Source organism: Equus asinus, chromosome 20 (genome assembly GCF_041296235.1).
Source record: "Equus asinus isolate D_3611 breed Donkey chromosome 20, EquAss-T2T_v2, whole genome shotgun sequence".
NCBI classification, from domain to species: domain Eukaryota; kingdom Metazoa; phylum Chordata; class Mammalia; order Perissodactyla; family Equidae; genus Equus; species Equus asinus.
In genome coordinates this window covers 84,315,053-84,335,524 of record NC_091809.1, presented here as the reverse complement: position 1 = coordinate 84,335,524, position 20,472 = coordinate 84,315,053, and the positions used below count along the sequence as shown (strand labels likewise).

The window sequence follows — 20,472 nt, the reverse complement described above, 5'->3', positions numbered from 1 at the left end:
GAGGAATGTTTGCTAAAGATGAAAGACCTGACAGCTTCTCTTGGAGAAGAGAACATGGGTAATAACTTGGAATCAAGAGGCGGAGACAGTATTTATGACCAGACAAGAGGAGCCAGGAGGAAACTGACTGATGTGGAAAAGTCAAGCGTGTATTTACACATCCAAGATGGAGAGAAAAATCAATTCTGCATCAACATTGCTAAAGAAGAAAACAGAAAGGCCAGCATGATAGATCATCTCAAAAGTCTTCAGGCTGAGCAAACCTCGACTGAAAAAGTGCAGATCAAAATCTTCAGGGGAGAGGAAATGCAGTGACTGAACTTTGTCAAGAGAAAGAAATGGAGTCTTTTGAGAAATTATCTGTCCAGGAAGATCATTACTTGGGGCAGGAGGAGGAAACTTGAGGCAAATGACAAGATGAGCACATGAATGAAGAGCTGAAGACCTTCCGAGAGCAAGTCAAAGACACTGAAGAAAAGCCGGAAAGCATCATTTGTTCTCCTCAAACCCACATTATTTCCCTTGAACTAAAAGGTCATGATCACTGGAGGAGAGGTCAGGAGGCTGAAAGAAACTTCATCTCAAGGCAAAAGATTGCAGACATGAGACAAATGACAATGGAAACAGTGATTAAACGAGCTTCTAGAAGTGGAGCCTCATGTATCTGATAATCCAGGTGGAGTACTTTTCGGGGAGCATTTGCACCCCCATCCCTGCGTATGGGGTGCTGTTTCTTCTGAGATAGGATCATCTCAACACTGCTCCCCTCAGACCCTCTCCTCGGCTCCAAGGCGTTCCTCCTCCATTCCTAAATCTGGTGTTTCCAATAGATTCAAATGGGGATTCAGGGCAAGAAGACATCTTCCTCCCTGTCTTAGTCAGGGTTCTCCAGAGAAACAGAACCAGTAGGCTATATACATCCATAGACAGAGATTTATCTCAAGGAACTGGCTTACGCACTTGCGAGGCTGGCTGGTCTGAAGCCTGTAGGGCAGGCCAGCAGGCAGGAAGCTCTCAGGCAGGAGCCGAGACTACAGCCCACAGGTGACACAGTCCTCTTCCTCAGGGAAAACCTCAGTTTTGCTCTCAAGGCCCTCCAACTAATTGGATGATTATCAAGGATGATGTCCTTTACTTACAGTCAGCTGATTGCGGAGGTTAACCACATCTACAAAACGCCTTCACAACAACACTAGGTTAGCGTTTGATTGAATAACCAGGTGCTGGAGCCTAGCCAAGGAGACACATAAAACGAACTCCCTCTCCCCCAGGAGGCCTGGATGAACCCCTCTGAGACGGCTTTTCGCCAAGACATCCTCCTAATCTTCACTCACAGCCTGGGGTTTTCTCTGGATGCTCCCATCCAGAAAATGGAAGTATGTTACCTTCTGGGTTCACTGAGCCTCCACATGAGCTTTCTACTCAAAATTCTGAAACACTGCAATGACTTTACATCATGTCATTTATTTTTTTCTTCAAAATTATTTTTAATTATCTATTTTTTTAGTTTAAAAAACTTTATACAACTCAACAATAAAAAGACCAAATAACCCAATTTAAAAATGGACAAAAAAATTAGAATAAACATTTCTCCAAAGAAGATACAAAAAAATGGCTGATAAGCACATGAAAAGATGCTTAACTTTATTAATCTTTAGGGAAATGCTAATCAAAACCACGATGAGATACCACTTCTCACCTACTAGGATGGCTATGATCAAAAAGACAGAAATAACAAGGATTGGTGAGGATGTGGGAAGTTGGAACTCTGATTGGGGATTGTCAAATGGTACAGCCACTCTGGAAAGTAGTTTGACAGTTCCTCAAAATGTTAAACATAGGGTTTAACTATATGACCCAGCAATATCACATCCCAGAGAAATGAAAATATATGTCCACACAGAAACACGTACACAAATGTTCCTAGCAGCATTGTTCATAATCGTTAAAAAGTGGAAACCACTCAAATGTCCATCAGCTGATGAGTGGATAAATAAAACATTCCACACAATGGAATATTATTCGTCAAGAAAAAGGAATGAAGGACTGATACACGCTGCAACACGGATGAACCTGAAAACATTACGTTAAGTGAAAGAAGCCGGTTACAAAAGGCCACATGCTGCATGATTCCGTTTACATGAAACGTCTCGAATAGGCAGATCCACGCAGACAGAAGTGGATTAGTGTTTGCCAGGGGCTGAGGGGGAAGGGGATTGAGAGTGACTGCTAAAAGGTGTAGACTTTGTTTTTGGGGTGATGAAAATGGGGTGATGATGCTTGTACAACCTGTAAATATTTAGAACACTAAACTGTATACTTTAAAAGAGTGAAGGTTTTTTTAAAGATTGACACCTGAGCTAACATCTGTTGCTATCTTTTTTTTTTTCTCTTTTCTTCTTCTCCCCAAAGCCCCCCAGCACATAGTTGTATATTCTAGTTGTGGCTCCTGGTTATGCCATGTGGGACACCACCTCGGCATGGCCTGATGAGCGATGCCACATCCATGCCCAGGATCCGAACTAGTGAAACCCTGGGCCTCCGAAGCAGAGCGCCGGAACTTAACCACTCAGCCACCAGACTGGCCCCAAAAGAGTGAATTTTATAGTAGGTAAATTATATCTCACTAAAACTCTAAAAATTTTTACATAAGTGATTTTACTTTTTTTTAAAAAAAAGATTTTATTTTTCCTTTTTCTCCCAAAGCCTCCAGAACATAGTTGTGTATTTTTAGTTGTGGGTCCTTCTAGTTATGGCACGTGGGATGCCGCCTCAGCGTGGCCTGATGAGCGGTGCCATGTCAGCACCCAGGATCCTAACTGGCGAAACCCCGGGCCGCCAAAACAGAGCGTGTGAATTTAACTGCTCCGGGGGGGGGGGGGGGGGGGGCTGGCCCCAGCAGTGAATTTTAATTTGATAAACCAGTCCACTATTCTCTAAACAATATATTATCTGAGAGCTGTTCATCCATCAGAGACATGTGAAATAGCAACATACTTTTCTCTCTGCCAATGCTTTTTATGAGTCTCAATAAATTTTAGTTGATTAAACAAAGTCTCTCAAAGCTAGGACTGGTGGAGGTGGAATTCCTGCTATGTTCTCAGCACCTCTCACTTGTTAATCTACACTCTTTCCACCAGTCTACCCAGCTCTGGAGATTACAAACAGAGCTCTCAACAGTAATCATCATGGCTTCAGGGGTCTATGAACTCCCAGGAATTACATGCAAAATGTGACATGTGGTCCCTGAGTAGAGTCTACTCCTTTTATCAGCTTCCCAAAGACGGTCATTGACCAACATTTCAGCGACATATGCAGGTTGGGCTGCGTTTGGATTTTGTAGCGGCATCTGTAGTTTTAGTTTGCCGAGCATCCTTTTCTCTTCTTGTCACAGCGCCCTCTCTTTGGGGGATGGGGCATGGGGTGGATTTTCCCCCTGCATTCCACACCGCCGCTGGAGGATCTTCCCTTTTCATCTGGTTGCTAAATCCAGAGAATGTAATCCAGGAGGTGTCTGCATCTTTTCCCCACCCCACCCTCTATGAAGGACGCCAAACCGTCGTGCACGGAGCGGAGCAGGGACGGTTGGAGAAGAGGGCCAGGATCCAGATTCCCTGAAGCCAGCTCCACCCTCCCTTCCTTCCCTCTGCTGCGGGGGCGGCAAATTTAGCCTGGAGAAGGTAGGGGCGGTTACGTTCCAGAGACCGAAAGGCACAGAGTTGGAAACAGCTTAGTCTAGGAGAGCTGGCTCCTGGGGCTGCATGGAGTGGATGAGCCCAGCGACTAATAGGATCGGCCATGGCGAATCCCCCAGCACGGCACGCACTGCACGAAAGGTCGAAGCGCCGGGGTGGCTGAGAGGTCAGGATTACAGAAAGCCAGGAGCGCGCGCGAGAAGCTTAAAGAGCCAGGCTGCGCGTCCCGGACTGGGGTCATGGCCCCGTCCCGCCCGGCGGGAGAAAGCAGATTTAGCTCCGCCCCCGACCAAGGGAGGAGAACTGGCCCGGTCCCCCACCTCCCGGAATCCTAGTAATGCCAGGCCAAGACCACCTCCGAATCACGGATGACTTGTTAGTCAGTGAACTGAAGGTTAGAGGCGGAGGTCAGTCGGGGAGGTTGGGAAGTGACTGAAAAGAGAAGATGACTTTCTCTGGGTTCTGTGTGCGCCCCCCTTCCGGCTCCCACTTGGTAGCACCTTCCTGATCCCCTTATCTCTAAGGCGCTCAGAGAAATGCCCCCCTGCGGCAGCCTTCTAGGAAATGCTGCCTTGGCCGCCCAGGAACCATGAGCCCTGCAACCCCGGTAAGCAAGAGGTCTTTGGGACAGGAGGAAGGGCCCAGGGCCGGGTGGGTGGCCCCTCTCATATAGGGGATGGGACCAGGAGATTTTCAGGCCTGACAGGCCTTGTTCTCTGAATGACATCCTGGATCTTCTGTAGGTGGGGGTTTGTGGGGCTGAGCTATTCAAGGAAATCACCCTGGAGGGGCAGATAGAGAAACCATATTCCTTCTCCAGTGGGGCACCTTCCAATCCATTTTTGTCTATGCCCTAGAACGACCTTTCCAATCCACAAATCGGACCACCTGACTCCTCATCTTGAAACCCCCACCTCTGGTCACTGTGTCATAATGTCCAAGCTCTCGAGCCTGTCTTCCAAGGCCTTCATATTACATCTTGCAATCCCTGCAGCTTCATCACCTACCACATCCCATGCCCTCCCCACCCCTGCACTCTGCTGTCCAAACACACTGAAATACCGCACTCATTTGAACTTCCTGACGAGTGCTCATATGAGTCTCTTAGATTTCCACTGAGAAACTCCTGCTGATCCATCAAGACCCCTTTCAGGGGCCAGCCCGGTGGTGCAGCGGTTAAGTGCCCACGTTCTGTTTTGCCGGCCCAAGGTTAGCCCGTTTGGATCCCGGGTGCGGACATGGCACGACTTGGCAAGCCATGCTGTGGTAGGTGTCCCACATATAAAGTAGAGGAGGATGGGCACGGATGTTAGCTCAGGGCCAATCTTCCTCAGCAAAAAGAGGAGGATTGGCAGCAGTTAGCTCAGGGCTAATCTTCCTCAAAAAAAAAAAAAATAAAATAAAAGATCCCTTTCAGCATCCTCCGGAGGCCTTCTTGAACCTCTTGGGCAAAGTCAGACTCTTCTCTCCTGTCGTTGAATCACACCCTGTGCTTTAACTGTGTTTGTGTTTAGTCTCCCCAACCAGACTGGAAGCTGGGGAAGGAAGGAGGAAGGGCCTTGTGGGATGCCTCTTTGTGCCCTCTGCTAGCGCCCAGTGCAATGCCAGGCACAAAGTGAATACTGTATTGAGAAAACATGGCAAAACTAGGAGCCTGGCTTCTCCTTGCAACTTTACTTTTTTCTAGAAAATGAGTTCAAGATCTTTTTGTGTGTGTGTGTGAGGAAGATTGGCCCTGAGCTAACATCTGTTGCCAATCTTCCTCTTTTTGCTTGAGGAAGATTGTCGCTGAGCTAACATCTGTGCCAATCTTCCTCTATTTTATGTTAGACGCCACCACAGTGTGACTTGATGAGTGGTGCTAGGTCCGCACCTGGGATCCCGGCCTGTGAACTCTGGGTGGCCGAAGCCGACTACACCACTGGCCGATCCGAGTTCAAGATTCTTAGGAAAAAGTATTTCATGATAAATGCGTGAACAAATGTCAGAGAAAAATAAAATCGCAGGTGCAGCCTCTCACCTGTGCACCTGGTCAGGACAGGGGTACCACCCAAGAAAGGGTGAGTCCTGCCCAGCTCTAGGGCTGCAGACTACAAGTCCCAGTATACCTCATGTCAGCACGTTCCTCCACGCCCCGCCCCCTCCCTGGGGGTGGGGCGGGGCCGGAGGGCGGGGCCCAGGGGTAGCGAGGCCCAGGGCGCAGCCTGGGGAGTGAAACGTCCCAGGCACTCTGGGGTGCACAAAGCGCAGGCGCAGTGGGTTGGGTGGCAGCAGCATCAAGTAGCGGCCGTTTTGCCAGCAGCATCCGCAACAGGTGTAGACAGGTGGGTGCATCAAGGTGGGGGGGTGGGGCGGCGCTGGCGAGGGAGTTTGCACCTGGCCCTCTTGTCTGACCTGTGTCAGGGCTTGGAGGGGGGAGGGAGCGGCAGGAGAAGCAGGGACGAGGCCGAGGCCGGGCCTTCCAGCCCAGGAGTGCCAGCCCTTGCTACGCAGCAAAAGGTGTGAGCGGGTGGGGGAGGGACAGAGGCACCTGCTGGTAAGTAAGTCCCCCTCAGGAACAGAGGGCATCTAGATTCCAATCCAAGCTCCATCACGCACTTGGACAAGTCACTTGCTGTCCCTCAGGTTGTCCATCTGTAAAGTAAGAGTAAGGATCCTACCCATCTAACTGGGTGACAGTGGGGACAAGGGGACGTAGTATATAGTATGTGCAGTGGTTCCCAAACTTTGCTGCACATTGGAATCATCTGGGGGTCTTTAAAGACTTTCAGTGCTTGCCTCCTGTCCCCAGACATTCCTGTTTGATTGTTATGGGGTATGACCTGGGTATACAGTTTTAAAAGCTCCTTCTGGCATAATGGTTAGAAGCCAGGACTGTTGGGTGTGAATCTGGGCTCCACTGTTTACTAATCAAGCGGATCAGCGCAAGTGACTGGACCTCTCTAGGCCCCAGTTTCCTGGGAATAATAGCAAGGTTTGTTGTGAGGCTTCCCTGAGGTACGAGAAGAAAGCTCTGAGAGGTGTACCTGGCACATAGTGCTTGATCAGTCAGAGCTGCTGTTGAACTATTATTTTATGCACTTCGTAAACAGCTCAGGTGTGATTCAAACATGAGGGAACCTTTTCTTATCATGAAAGTCCCTCATTCATTGCCATGATTCTAATATTCTGTGCTGCCAACATTTCAAAATTCCAGGATTTCTAACATTTTAAGAGTTCCTCACTCCAGCCTCTGCCTGCCTCACAGACACACTTTTACAGATCTAGAATTGGAGGCTGGAGAGAAGGGACTTGGCCAAGGTTATGGCTGAGATTGGAATCCAGCCTCCTTACCCCCGACCCCCACCCCAGCGCAACGGGTGGCTGCCCTGCTGGCCCCCGCAGGACAGTGCTCCCATTCTCTGCCTGGAGCAGAGAATGGGGAGGAGACAAGCAGGCTTGCCCTTGTTTGTCTACTAACACTCCCTTAAACATTTCCACGGTGGCTCCCTCAGGGAGGCTGGGCTGGGGCTTCTCTCCGGGGAGCTGCTCTGGAGCTGCTGATGAGGCCTGTGTGTCCTGTGGCTCCTCTGGCAGGTGCCGCCTGATTCCATCCTGGAAAGTCCTTTTGAAGAAATGGCCCTGGTGAGGGGCGGCTGGCTGTGGAGACAGAGTGAGTGGCCCTGGGCCAAGCCCTTGTCTGTCCTGCATCTTGTCCAGGGGTAGGGGTGAGGGAAGTGGCTTGTTGAGCCTGCCACAGTGAACCCCGCTCCCCCAAAGTAGGCCCCTTTTATCCTCCCCTCCTTTGTCCATTCTCTTCCCTCTGTGTGGAATGTCCTTCCCATTCTTGACAGCTTGGTAAACTACTTTTTCTTCAAGACCCAGCTCAGATGTCCCCCTCTGTGACAAGCCTTCTCTGACTTTTCCTTTAACCCCCACTCCAGCCCCTGCTGTAGCGCCAAGCTGGGTTACAGGCTCCCTTTTCTGTTCTCCACTGCCTCATAAATCCCTGTTACAGCACCGATTTCCCCATAATATAACTGTCTTTACCTCTCCCCCACCCTGTACTGGCCCCAGCCCGTGAGCTCATCAAGTGCAGGGACTGGGTTTCATCCTCTTTGTGCCCCCAGCACCCAGCCCAGGGCTGGCCACAGAACAAAATGAAAAATGGCTCTGTGCTTTGGAATCCATAAAGCTCTAAGAAGTTCCCTTGTGTCTTTGCCCTTTCCTGATAAGATTTCCAGTGGCAAATGTCTGGAATGAGGACTCAGGCTTTCACACCCACCTCTGACCAGAGTCCTGATCTGAGCAAGAGCTCTGGGGCTGGAAACCCCATGTTCCATGACCCATTCTCAGTCCAGTCCGTTCCATAAACACTGAGCCCAGGTCCTGCTGGGTGCCAGGACCCATGTCGGGGAGCTGTGGGTGCCCAGTCTGGTGGAAGAGGCAGACACTACATGAATAACCATCACACAAATCAGAAATAAAAGATAAGATGGAGGCTCAGGGTAGGGAGAGGTCTTTCCCTTAAAGAGACCTGGGGCTTGGCCTTGGAAGCCCCCAAGGAATGGCTCTGGTCACTTATTTACCGTTCAACACATTTATGCAGCCTCTACTACGTGTAGTTGCCTCCAATGGGAGGCAGTTGGTGAGCAAGCCAGAAAGAGGCCCTGCTGTAATTTTAGAGGGAAGATAGACAAGGAAGGGGCAGTTACAACTCTGGGGACTTGGGTGAGGGAATTCAGAGCCCATCCAGGGCTTCTGCCCCCCGGCAGTCTCCACGATCAGCCTGCCTGGCGGGTCTGGAATGTCACACAGGCTCCATCCTCCGCCGCTGGAAGCGAAACTGGTTCGCCCTGTGGCTGGATGGGACCCTGGGCTACTACCAAGACGAGACTGCGCAGGATGAGGAGGACCGCGTGCTCATCCACTTCAATGTCCGAGACATAAAGATCGGCCAAGAGTGCCATGGTAAGCAGAAGCTCCTTCCTCTCTGGCACTGTGACCATGGGCGTGGCCCTCCCACTGTGTCTGTGTGAAAACAGCTGCTTCAGAAGGCTCTTTGCAGCTTTCAGGGGGCATCCACAGACATTGCTCCTGGGCTCTATCAACTCCAATTCATGTGGATGTGAATTAAGAAATCAGTTCCTTATTGAGTTCCTACCCTGTGCTGGGCCTGGGCCCTATTCTGGGGTCACAGAGGTGAGTCAGACACAGTTGTTGCCCTCTAGGTGCTAGGAATTGGATAAAGATGAAATGAGATAAGGCAACTCAGAGAAGTTAAGTGACTGGCCCCCTCAGGCACACAGCAAATCTTCCTACCACAGCTCAGGCTAACTGGGAAATAGATGTACCTAACTAGGGAAGCAGGCAATGTGCAAAGTTGAAAAGATCTAAATAGTAAGCAGAATCCCAAAGAAAGTGTGTGGGATCAGAGGAGGCTGGCAATGGCCAATAAACACGACTCAGAGAAGTCAGTTCCTATTCTTGTTCCTGGTTTACCTGGGGGCTCTGGGGCCTGTGCCCTGTGGAACCCCATATATGTGTGTCTGCCTCTAGATGTGCAGCCCCCAGAGGGCCGGAGCCGAGACGGCCTGCTGACGGTGAACCTACGGGAGGGCGGCCGCCTGCACCTCTGCGCAGAGACGCGGGATGACGCCATGTGAGTCACTCCCAGGAGAGCATGTGGTGGGATCTTGGGGAATGTGATCAGGTGCTTCCAGCTCATTGGGCCTTCTGGTTCCCTGAGGATAGGAAAAGGGGATGAAGACCAGTCAGCATGGTGGTCTCATTGAGGCTGGGCAGAGTGGATTTGAATGGCTCATGGTGATTGGTATGGTATCCAGTAAACTCCTCACATGGTCTGTGATGAACTCAGGACTGTAGGGGGAGGGGTGTGTACACCTGCCTCAGGTGTGTAGTCCCTCACCATTCAGAGTTGGGTATTCAGCAGCCTCTGAAGTGAGCCCTCTCTTGAGGGTAATACAAAGGACTGGACAGCCCAGTGGCATCCTCAAAGGACCCTCCTTCTCACTCTCTTCTGAGAAGATGCCATGGTTGGGGGACTCTGATCTAAGGGGTAATCCCTGACCTGCCTAACACAGGCAGCCCACTGTGTCATGGCGGCACCCCAATGTCAGATGCAGATCCATGCTTTGAGACAGGGCATGTCTTCCTCAGGGACCGTCTGCTCACTCACATTCTTTCCCTTCCTACTCTCTGGCAGAGGGACAGTTGGCCTTTGCATTGTAGGAGAATGAAAGAGATGGGGTGTGTGGGAGTGGGGGAAGCTGAGCTTCGGGTAGACAAAGCACAGAGCCGCCTTGTCCACCCCAGCCAGGTGCCATGGCAACCAACAAAGGCCCAATTGTCTGGTGTCCACTGGGCCTTCCCGGGGCTCTGGGGTCAGAGCATCGGGGAACTGTGTTTGCAGGTTTGGGGTGTGGAGGTGGGCTGCAACCCAGGCATGTCAGAATCTGAAGCCCTCTAAGAGACCAGCCAGCCCAGCTGTCTATTGTCTAGATGGGGAAACTAGAACTTCTAGAAGGGAAGAGACTATGGGCTAAGAATAAATTAGGAGGCTCCGGCTCAATTGAGGGCCCCCTCCATTGACTGGGGCAGGGGTGAGGCCACCTTTGTCTACCCAAGGGAATCAGAAGAATCCCCCCCTTCACAGGAGACTGGGGCTAGAGGCTGGGTTGAGGAGGGAATGTAAAATGTAGGGGCCAATTCCCCTTCTCCCAAACTCCCCCCTCACGGTCTGGCGGGGTTTGCTTTGCAGAGCATGGAAGACAGCGCTGATGGAGGCGAACTCCACCCCGGTGAGCCCCCATTCCCTCCCTCTCTCCTCCCCACCCCTGCCTGCCATGGAATCATGGGTGACTCAGACTCGGTCTCCGCCTGCCAGGAGTTCTCATTTCCCATATATGTGAGTGAATAGACTGCAGACTCAGATGCCCTGAGTCCCAAGTGGAAAAGGACAGAAGACAGCCAAGTGGTGCTTGGGGGAGGGAGACAGAGGCCTCCAAGAAGGCTTGTTGAAGGGGGTGGCGTGTGAGCTTGGAAAGGAACTGTCTTTTTTTGAGCAACTATTATGTTCCAGGTGTGGGTGCAGGTACAATTCCACCTACTCCTCCTAAGAGTCCTGAGAGGTTGGCACTATTGTTCCCTCTCTGCAGATGATAAGATTGAGCTTCATTCATCCACACAACAGATATTTACTGAGTTCCTACTATGTGCCAGATACTGTGCCAAGGGCCAGCGATCAGAGGCAAACTAAGGAGATGCGGGCCCTGCCCTCCTGGACCCAGCCTAATGAGGAGCCAGACGTGAAGCACTAATTACACCATTGATGGTTCCATTGCCATGGTGGTAACTGCCCTGACAGAGACATGGAGTGTGCATTCCATGTGCCACCACCTTGGTGGCCTGATCCAGGTGGAAGTTCAGACAAGGCTTAAGATGAGACCTGAAGGATAAACAGAATTGACTGGGTGAAAGGGGTGGCTTGGGTTGAAGGGCACAGCTTTTCAGGCAGAGGGAACTGCATGTGCAAAAGCCGTGAGAGGGGTTAAGACTTTGGCAAGTAAAAGAATAGAAGGAAGGCTGGGGTGGCTGGAGCTTACGGAGGGAGAGACCTGTGGGGAAGGAGGGTTGACAGGGCCAGGCCTTATGGGCTGTGTTAAGGATGCTGGTTTCTGCTAAGAGGACTGGGGAGTCATTGAAAGTTGTTGTGTGTTTTTGTTTTTTTTTAAGATTGGCACCTGAGCTAACATCTGTTGCCAATCTTCTTTTTTCTTTCTTCTTCTCCCCAAAGCCCCCCAGTACATAGTTGTGTATTCTACTCGTAGGTCCTTCTGGTTGTGCGTGTAGGATACCGCCTCAGCATGGCCTGATGAGCGGTGCCATGTCTGCGCTCAGGATCCGAATTGGCAAAACCCTGAGCTGCCGAAGTGGAGCATGCAAACTTGACCACTTGGCCATGGGGCCGGCCCCTCATTGAAAGTTTTTAAGCAGAGGGATGGCACGAACAGATCAGACCAGATTTGTATTTTTAAAATGATAGTCTAGGGGCCGGCCCCATGGCTGAGTGGTTAAGTTCATGTGCTCCACTTTGGTGGGCCAGAGTTCGCTGGTTCGGATCCTGGGCACGGACCTACACACCACTCATCAAGCCATGCTGTGGAGGCATCTCACATAGAAGAACTAGAATGATTTACAACTGGGATATACAACTATGAACTGGGGCTTTGGGAAGGAAAAAAAAAAAAGAGGAAGATTGGCAACAGATGTTAGCTCAGAGCCAATCTTCCTCAAAAAAAAAAAAAAAGATAGTCTAGCTGGTAGGTAGGGAATGGATTGTAGAGGATCAGAGTGGATGCCTGTAGACCAGTTAGAAGGCTGGGACAGTGTCCAGATGATGGGCTGGAGGTCTGGACTAAGGCCTTGCTGGCAGAGACAAGCTGGTGAGGATAAGACAGATTTAGGAGGTAGAGTCAACAGAATTTAGTGATTGTTAGAGGTGTGGGTTTGAGAAGCCACCCAAAGCCCCCAGCTTGAGGGTGGCCCAGTTTGGCCTCAATTCCCGTTTGCCTGAGTTCAGATTCTCTGCTTGCCCCTTCTATCTGTGGAGCCCCTTCTCATCTAGAGAGAAAGTCTGCTGCGAAGTAGCGGGGAAGACTGGGACACATTTATAAACCCCCTTGGGCATCCCCCTGCGGAGGGCCAGGCATTGTGCTGAGCACCCGGCACTGGTTATATCACTTAATCTTCCAACAGCCCAGGTCGAGGTTGGTATTTTCGGTCTCATTTTACCGATAGGGAAGCTGAGGTTCAGGGGGAAGTGACTTGTCCAAAGTCTTAAGCCAATGGAAGAGCCTATACTGGAACCTAGGTTGGTGAGTGTTTGAGAGGAGGGCATTATCAGCAAAGGAACTGCAAGAGCAGAAGTGGGGAAGTGATATGTGCATGTGCGTGTGTGCTCACTCATGCATCTAAGGGTCAGGAGTCAGGCCTAGCTGGAGGATAACACAGGGAGGGAAAAAAATAGGAGTGGTGACCTCTGAGGAGCCACGTCACGAAGGGCCTTGAAGGAACTGAACTTTATCCTGAGGGTTGTGGGGAGCGATAAAGGACATTAAGCAGGGAGGGCTGTGGTCAGACTTTGGGGAGCAGACTCAGCCTTCTGGGTGAAGGCTGGATTAGAGGAAGCCGGGAGTAAGGAGGCTGGGGCAGTAGTCAGCAGGGCAGAGGGACCCCTGGTTGGGTTAACCTGGCTCTGAGCTCCAAATCCCTCTTATGCAGAGCAAATCAGTCCCACCCAAGACAGGTGAAAGGAAGGAGGTGAGGGCTGACCGTTCTGCACTCTGTGACTCTATGAAGCTACCTTGTCCCTTCTCTGCCTGTCCACCTTCCTGCTGCTCTGCTTACCCTCGCCGTGACCCTCTGCTCCACCTCCCACTGCTCCACTCTCACACACACATCCCTCTGGTTCCAGGGCTTGCTCCAGCGGAGTGTGTGCCCCTGTGTCTTTGTACCAGTGTCTGCCTGTCTCTGTGTGTTCCCGCCTGTGTCCGTGGGCTTCTCTCGGTCCTGTGCCTATATAGGAGCGACCTGTGCTTTGTCCCTCCACATCCTGTAGGTTCATACCCCACTCTGGGTGGAGGTTCCAGGAGGAGCCCCTGACCTCGGCTGTTCCAGGAAACACAGGGCCAGGGGCACAGCCAAGGGCAAGGCTGGGGGGCCAGTGAAGGGGGCAGGTGGGCGGGAGGGCGGATCAGAGCTGTTCTGTCCCCCTTGGAGACTGGGAGCCTCAGCAGCCTGAAACAGGTGAAGGTGGGCTAATTCTGGAGAGTCAATACTGGCCCTTCTTCTCTGTGTAACTCTGGCAAAGTCACCACCCCCTCTGAACCTGCCCCCACTACCATGGGCTGAGGAGGAAGAGGACACCCCCTTCCCCTGCCCAGCTGGCAAAGGGCTCTAGTAGGGCCTGTTAAAGGCTCCAAGTCTCTCCAGGTATAGAGGGCCTCTGACACCCTCCCTCCCGCTTCTTGGGTTTCTGTGGGTTGAGCAGGCCCCAGCTGGAGCCACCGTCCCTCCCAGGAGCCGCCGGGTTTGCCCCACGGTCAGGTGTGTGACCCGCTCGTGGAGCCCCTGTAAGGTTGAGAGGCGGATCTGGGTAAGTGCTGGCTCAGCCCTTCCTGCCTCCATTCTGGCCACCAGGATATGCCTCCAAAAGTGGGTCCGGTCACATCCCTTCCCTGCTCACGAACATTCCATGGCTCCCCATCAACCACAAGACACCAACAACAGCCCTGCTTTCAAGGTCCTTGGGATCTGGTCTGGGCCAGTCTCGCCTAGCACATCCCTCTCATCCCTGTGCTCCAACTGCTGTGCTGTACCCTCTGCTCCCAGCTGCGCCTGACTTCTTCCCTCTTCCTAGCCTTTGCACATGCTGTTCTCTCTGCTACGAAGACCCTTAGGTTCCTTATACACTTGACAAACTGATGCTTATCATCTAAGACCCACCTCAAAGGCTGCCACCTCCTCAGGGAGGACCTCCCAGACCTCCAGGCATTGTCACTCCCCCCCCCACAGCCCACTACACTAATGCTTAGTGCTGTCTTCATTCTGCCTGGTTTCAAGTCTGTTTATTTCTGTCTCTATTCTCCCATGAGACCTGGAACTTCCTCCAAGGCAAGGACCAGGTCTGAACAGCTCTGCCCTTGTGGAGCCTGGCACAGTGCTAGGTATACAGCAGGTGCTCAATGAGTGCTCAATGATGGGGACAGTCTATTTTGACCCTCCTTATTCCTGGTGCATGAGGGTTTGGCGCAGGTAGGCCTCAGACACTGTTCACTGAATGAGCAAATAAGTGAAAGCATAAGATGGAAAGAGTGAAAGCCTGTTACAGCCCCACTACTGCATGTTATAATTTAATCCGTGTCTGTCTCCCTGCCTACTCCCCACAGTGTTTCTGGAAAGCAGGATTTGAGGATGAACCCTCTCTCTGTCCCCAGTGCTCTGCCCGACATGGGGTGGGCACAGTAGCGGGACTTGCCTTAGAGAATCTGTGGTCTTATGGTCAACTGTGAGCTCCTTTTCTAGCACAGTGGTGCTCAATGTGACTGGGCACTAGAATCGCTTAAAGGACTTTAAAAAAAAATACAAATGTTCAGATCCTACCTCTGGATGCTCTAATTTCATAGGTCTGGGCTTGGGCCTTGGAAATAGAAGTGCTTTTCTATTATCAGAAGTGCTAGGACCACCCAGTTGCATAGATATGGCTCTGCAGGATTCTCACTGTGCCGTGGGAGTGGGCAGTGTAGGAAATACTGTCCCCATTGACAGAGGAGAAAACTCAAGCTCTGAGAGTTTACCTCACTTGACCAGGGTCACTTAATTCATCAGTAGGAGGCAGGACTCCCAGCCCAGCATTCTGAGGCATGCCCCATGCCTAAGCTAGGATACAAATTTGTTTAAAGTGGGAATGCCTAAAAATAAGACTTAAAAGGCTGTAAACCTAAGTATGCAACAGCTTTTCCCAGGGAAGGGATCTATTTGCATGTGGCTGGCCTTGTCCCCATCTGCAAAAGGGGCTGGGTCTGCAGAGAGAGAGAGAGGATCAGGGATCAAGCCCTTAGGTTCTGTCTGTGAGATCTCTGGGGGATCCCCTGCCCTGTTGCCAGGTGACCCACATGACTTTACCTCTGGGCCTCCCAGGCCTGGAGGGTAGAAACAGGTGCCCCATGGGGACGAGGTGGTGTTTTCCATTCTCTCCAGGGCCTGACAGGGCCACTGGCTCACTATGCAGCTGTAAGGCAGGTGTAGGCTCTGGACCTCAACTTCCCTACCAGTAGAATTGGGGGTCTGAGTGCTTACATCTCTCTAGCTCCTTCTAGGCATGAAGCTCAGATCCTGGCCACCCCCACCAGAAAGCCCCGTTGGATCACCTTTGGGGAAGGAGCACAGTGAAGGAAGTCACTTGAGACTGAGCATTGCTTGTCTAGCCTCCTGCATTACCCTGGGACTGGTTGTTGTCCTTAACCTGAAACTGGACTTAGAGTTGGGTGACCTTAGTTCCAGTCTGGCCCTGTATTTGATTCATTGAGATAAATTCAATACATTAAACACCTACCAAGTTCCAATCAGGCCTGACTAGACCCAGTCCCTGCCCTTGGGGGAGGAGGGGTCTCCAAGTCTGATGGGAGGGACACACACTCACAGGGATACAAACAATGACACTACAGGGTTATTGCTGCTGTGATGGGGGAACTCTAAGGGGTATGGGTGCCCAGGTGGGACCCCAACAGAACCTGAGGTTCAAGGAGACTGATACTTGATTCGAGACTGAAAGACAGGTAGTCGAATGAAAAAAGATGAGGGGGGCATCCCTACCAAAGGGAGATGGCATGGAGATTTGAAATCACAAAGTGTGCTGGGAGAACTCCCCTTCACAGCCAAACTTGTTGAAAGAGATATGACATGTTGATTCCATCCCTCACCTCTCAACCATTCTTCAGCCCTCCACAGTCTGGCTTCTTCCCCCAACCACTTCTCTGAAAAGTGTTTTTTCAGTCACCCACAACTTCCAAGTTGCCAAAACCAAAGGCTTATTCTCTTGGCACTGGCCAGCAGGATGGACAGAAGAGCCTATTTAGAAGATAAAATCCTGAAACCTGGTGGCTAATGTCATGTGCAAGATGAGTGTGTGAAGACAAGGGTGCCCACCTGATGTCCTGGTTCGAGTGCATGATGGTGGCATTTAGAGAAAGGCATTTACAGAAGAGCAAGTTTGGGGGGAATGGAAGGATGATGAAATCACTTAGAGATGAGTGTAGTTTAAGACCCCTGGACTTCTAAGGAAAGCTGGACCATTTGAGTGTGAAGCCCAGTTAGAGAGAGAGAGAGGGTGGAAGGGGGCTAAGAAGAAGGACCCAGGAGAGAAGGGGATCCTACCCCTATTGCAGGTCTGCTCCCACATGGGGAAAGTGAGGGGCTTGGATGAGGAGCTTCCATTTAATTCTGCACATACTTAGTGGTTCTTGCTATTCACTAGGCCCTGCTGGTGACAGAAATGAATCATACACCTTGCCTATAGGTGGCTCCCATTTGGGGTGTAGACACGAAAGGCCAGGAAGCATGGGAACAAGAGGTACAAGCATAATCCACAGAGAACTCAGAAGGAAAGGATTCTTTCTGAGATCAGAAGGGCTTCCTGGAGTCGGTAACTTTTGAGTTAGGCTTGCAGGGATTGGTGAAAACCTAATGGGGGAGGGAAGAGGGCAAGGAGTGCAGTCCCCCCGCCCAGAGAGAACACTGGCCGTTCTTCTCTGAGCCTCCATCCCCAGCCCTGTGGCAATGCCTGAGTAAGGATCAGAGGAGGTAACACATGAACACCTGCCTCAGGACCTGGCACATGGTGGATGCTCGATAGTACTTTAGTTACTTCTCATCCCTACCCTTCCTTTTCCTTCCTTCCTCCCCAACCCCCTTTTATTTCCTGGGCCTGGGGCTTGGCCAGCTCTCCCTCCCCATGATTAGGAGAGTAGAGAAACCCATTGGGTATCTCCAAGTGGGACCACTAGAGAGCTGCTAGCAAATATTAGACCATCTATGAAGGGAATTTGGGAGCCATGGAGAATTTTTGACCAGGGGAGTGCTAGGTAGGAGGCCAGAGCAGGAAGATAGCATCACTGGGAGTTGGATGTGGGGGCTGGAGTTGTAGAGGACAAAGACCATGCACCTTGTGGGGAGGCAGGGCCTTTCTCCTGGAGCTTGCTGGTCCCTGGAGACCCATTTGTAAACTTGGTGAGGCGGCTCCATGGGCCCAGAGCCCCGGGTGGTGGGTAGGGGACCACACCTGGGCCAGGGAGTTCCCGGGCAGCTAACCTGGTGGGGCTTCCCAGGTGCGTGTCTACAGCCCGTACCAGGACTACTATGAGGTGGTGCCCCCCAACGCGCACGAGGCCACATATGTCCGCAGCTACTACGGACCGCCCTACGCAGGTATGTCTCCGGCCTGCTCCGCCCTGCCCCCTGCCCGATCCGGCGTCAGGCCCCGCCCCGCCGTGGTCTATCTGTCCAGACCAGGCCCCACCCTTTTAGTGATTACGGATTTTCCCAGGCGGGACCCTCTGCAAGACCCTCCCCATCCTGAGACTCCTAATAGTTCTTGGACCAGCGCCCCTCCCCACTCCAGAGCTGACCTCACCTCTCTAGACCGGCCACTATGCATTCCCCTCGGCTGCCCAGCAATACCCGTTCCTGCGCTGACAGCGGCCCCTGGTGGCTAATATGGGAACGGCCGCCTCCTCCCGCTCCGGGGTCTAGCCGTTGGGACCGCCCATTCTCGGGTGCAGTGTGACGATTTCTTAGAGATCTGGGGGTTTCCTTGCCGTTCCACCGTAGCCCCACCGTCCAAGAACATCTGTAGCAGATCCAAGGCCTGGAAGCCCTGGGGACGGAGTGCGCGTTCTTCTCGCGTTAAGCCCTCAGTTTCTTCAAGTGGGGAGGAGAGTGGGCTCAGCGCCTTACCTTCGGTTGGGCTGGAGTCAGGCTGGAGGAAGGGGACGAAGATCTCTCTGCTCTGTTCTCTGAGGTCTCCGGCCCTCATGGGCGGGCTCTCTCTGCAGGCCCTGGCGTGACGCACGTGGTAGTGCGGGAGGATCCCTGCTACAGCGCGGGCGCCCCGCTGGCCATGGGCATGCTCGCCGGGGCCGCCACGGGCGCCGCGCTCGGTTCGCTTATGTGGTCGCCCTGCTGGTTCTGAGCCCTGGAACTCGGAGCGTGGACCCTGTGCATAGACCAACAGTCCCCTTTTCCTCCTTGACCTCATCCTCTGCCATCTAAGCCCTGACCCACTTTGGCCCCTCCTTTCCATTAGCCCCTTCTAGGCTTGGATCGTCCCTCTACTCCGCCCCCCTCAACCCCCATCGGAAGAAGCTATCACCCCAGGCACAAACATAGCTCAAAGTCCTTTATCTACCGCTAGACACCCCATAAATCCGTTATAGACACATGGATATGCTTCCTCCAAACACATCAAGACACAGAAAACACAACTCACGTGGCTTCAAGTTCCCCAGGCGCTGGAGACACAGGAGTCAGGTTCTTTCCTCTGGCAGCTCCAGGCTTGGTGGGGAAAACACGAGTAAGCAAACACTTGACAACGCAGAGCAATCAGTCCTTTGACACATGAGAGCAGAGAGGGAGGAAAGTAGGCTAGGAGTAAGGTTGTTGGCAAGAGTGCAGAGCCATGAACATCATGGCATGTCCAAGGAATGGAAGGGGAGTTCAGTTGGGCTGGGGTTGGGGCAGGGGTCAGATCACAGTGGCCTTCCAGGCTAAGGAGCTTGCTGGGTAAAGGGGAGATGTGAACTTTTTGGAGGGAAGTTTCATGATTGCATTTTTTGTTTTATTACTAATGACATACCCAAATCTAAACACTTCCTGGTTTTAGCCCCACCCTTCCCACTACCAGCTTCCTGGGTCTCCTGTTCCATCAGTACTCAGAAAGCACCTGTTTCCCATGTCAGGGTGCCTGGGGCGGCAACTGAGCTGAACCTGGGGTCCCCTTGCTGGGGGGAGGGGAGTTTTGTTTGGGACCTCCAGCCCTAGGATGGTGCCTCCATCAGAAAATGCATTTCTGGTCCCCAGGAGCTTGACCCTCTGTTCATAGTTGTCGCTGTCACCATCTCAGGCTTTGTCTCTTCCTTCACTTTGGGGAAGATGGCAGTGTTCACCTCTGGGGCCTGATCTACCTTTGTCTCAACCTGGAAGGCCCCACATGTGCCCCCCCCCCCCCCCCCCCCCCCCCCCCGGGCAGATGGCCCAGCCGGCTCCCCATGTGGCCCCCTTCCAACCCCACCCCCCCATCCTGTCCCAATTGCCCATAGAAATGCTAACATCCTTGCCCAGTAGCCAGAGTAGCCTGCTAAAGTTCCCTAGTAGATGGGGGCTCCAGTGGCTCTGCTGCAGAAACTAATAAAGATGTGGTTGGCTCTAGCCCTGGCTTTGGCTTTGTTTGTTCCTCCAGGGGACCCTGTCTCCCTGGACATCTCTGTGACTCAGCACCTACTAGTGCCTTGTCTGGTATAGTGAGAAGAGTGTGGATTCTCAGGTCAGGTAGAACTGTTGACAGTATGTTAGCTGAACAATTTGGGGCAAGTCATGTAACCTTTCTGGGTCTTGTTTTCCCCACCCATAGGTGGCAGGTTGAAGCCGGCCATCCCCAAGGGGAGAGGCTGCATCTGTCATCTGAGCTCATGGGTGATCCAGGCCATGCCCTCTCTGATTTCTGAGAGTCCTGTGGTGTTGGGGTCTTTTCTAGTAGGTTCCCATCCTTCTAGAGTTGAATCAATGATTTGGTCTCATGGAGACCAGGTGGCCAGGGAAGGAAACACAGCCATTTTGCATCAGGCCTTTTGAGGCTGCAAGTGACAGAAACCCCCCTGCTCAAACTGATTCAAGCCAAAGAAGGGAAAACATTGGGCCAGATCACTGAGAATCCAGAAACTGCTTGGTCCAGGGACTCAAACACTGTCACCTAGACTGTGCTTTGTTTCCGTCTTTACAGCCACTGGGCTGGTTCATTTAGAGGCTGCAGTGATATTCAGCAGCTCCAGACTAATGCCCTCTTGCATTCAAGTCTAGACAAGAAAGCTTCTCAGGGCTGGCCCCATGCCCGAGTGGTTAAGTTCACACGCGCCACTTTGGTGGCTCAGGGTTTCACTTGTTTGGATGCATGGCACTGCTCATTAGGCTATGCTGAGGCAGCATCCCACATAGCACAACCAGA

The 20,472-nt window shown here is 52.1% G+C and overlaps 1 protein-coding gene across 2 annotated transcripts; it reads left to right on the top strand.

Annotated features, from left to right (window-relative positions):
* The first annotated feature begins 5,853 nt into the window (after positions 1 to 5,853).
* Positions 5,854 to 19,679, top strand: PLEKHB1 (pleckstrin homology domain containing B1). 2 transcript variants are annotated; one of them, XM_014842067.3, is made up of 7 exons: positions 5,854 to 6,019; positions 7,272 to 7,347; positions 8,493 to 8,645; positions 9,234 to 9,336; positions 10,456 to 10,495; positions 17,582 to 17,681; positions 18,308 to 19,679. In XM_014842067.3, exons 2-7 carry the CDS (start codon positions 7,311 to 7,313, stop codon positions 18,442 to 18,444), a joined length of 570 nt encoding a protein of 189 aa, XP_014697553.1. In that variant the 5' UTR covers positions 5,854 to 6,019; positions 7,272 to 7,310; the 3' UTR covers positions 18,445 to 19,679. The 2 variants fall into 2 exon arrangements, with proteins under 2 accessions (XP_014697553.1, XP_070346829.1); XM_070490728.1 differs by lacking the exons at positions 17,582 to 17,681; positions 18,308 to 19,679 and adding an exon at positions 13,747 to 14,140 and having other exon boundaries at positions 5,867 to 6,019.
* Positions 19,680 to 20,472: the final 793 nt, after the last annotated feature.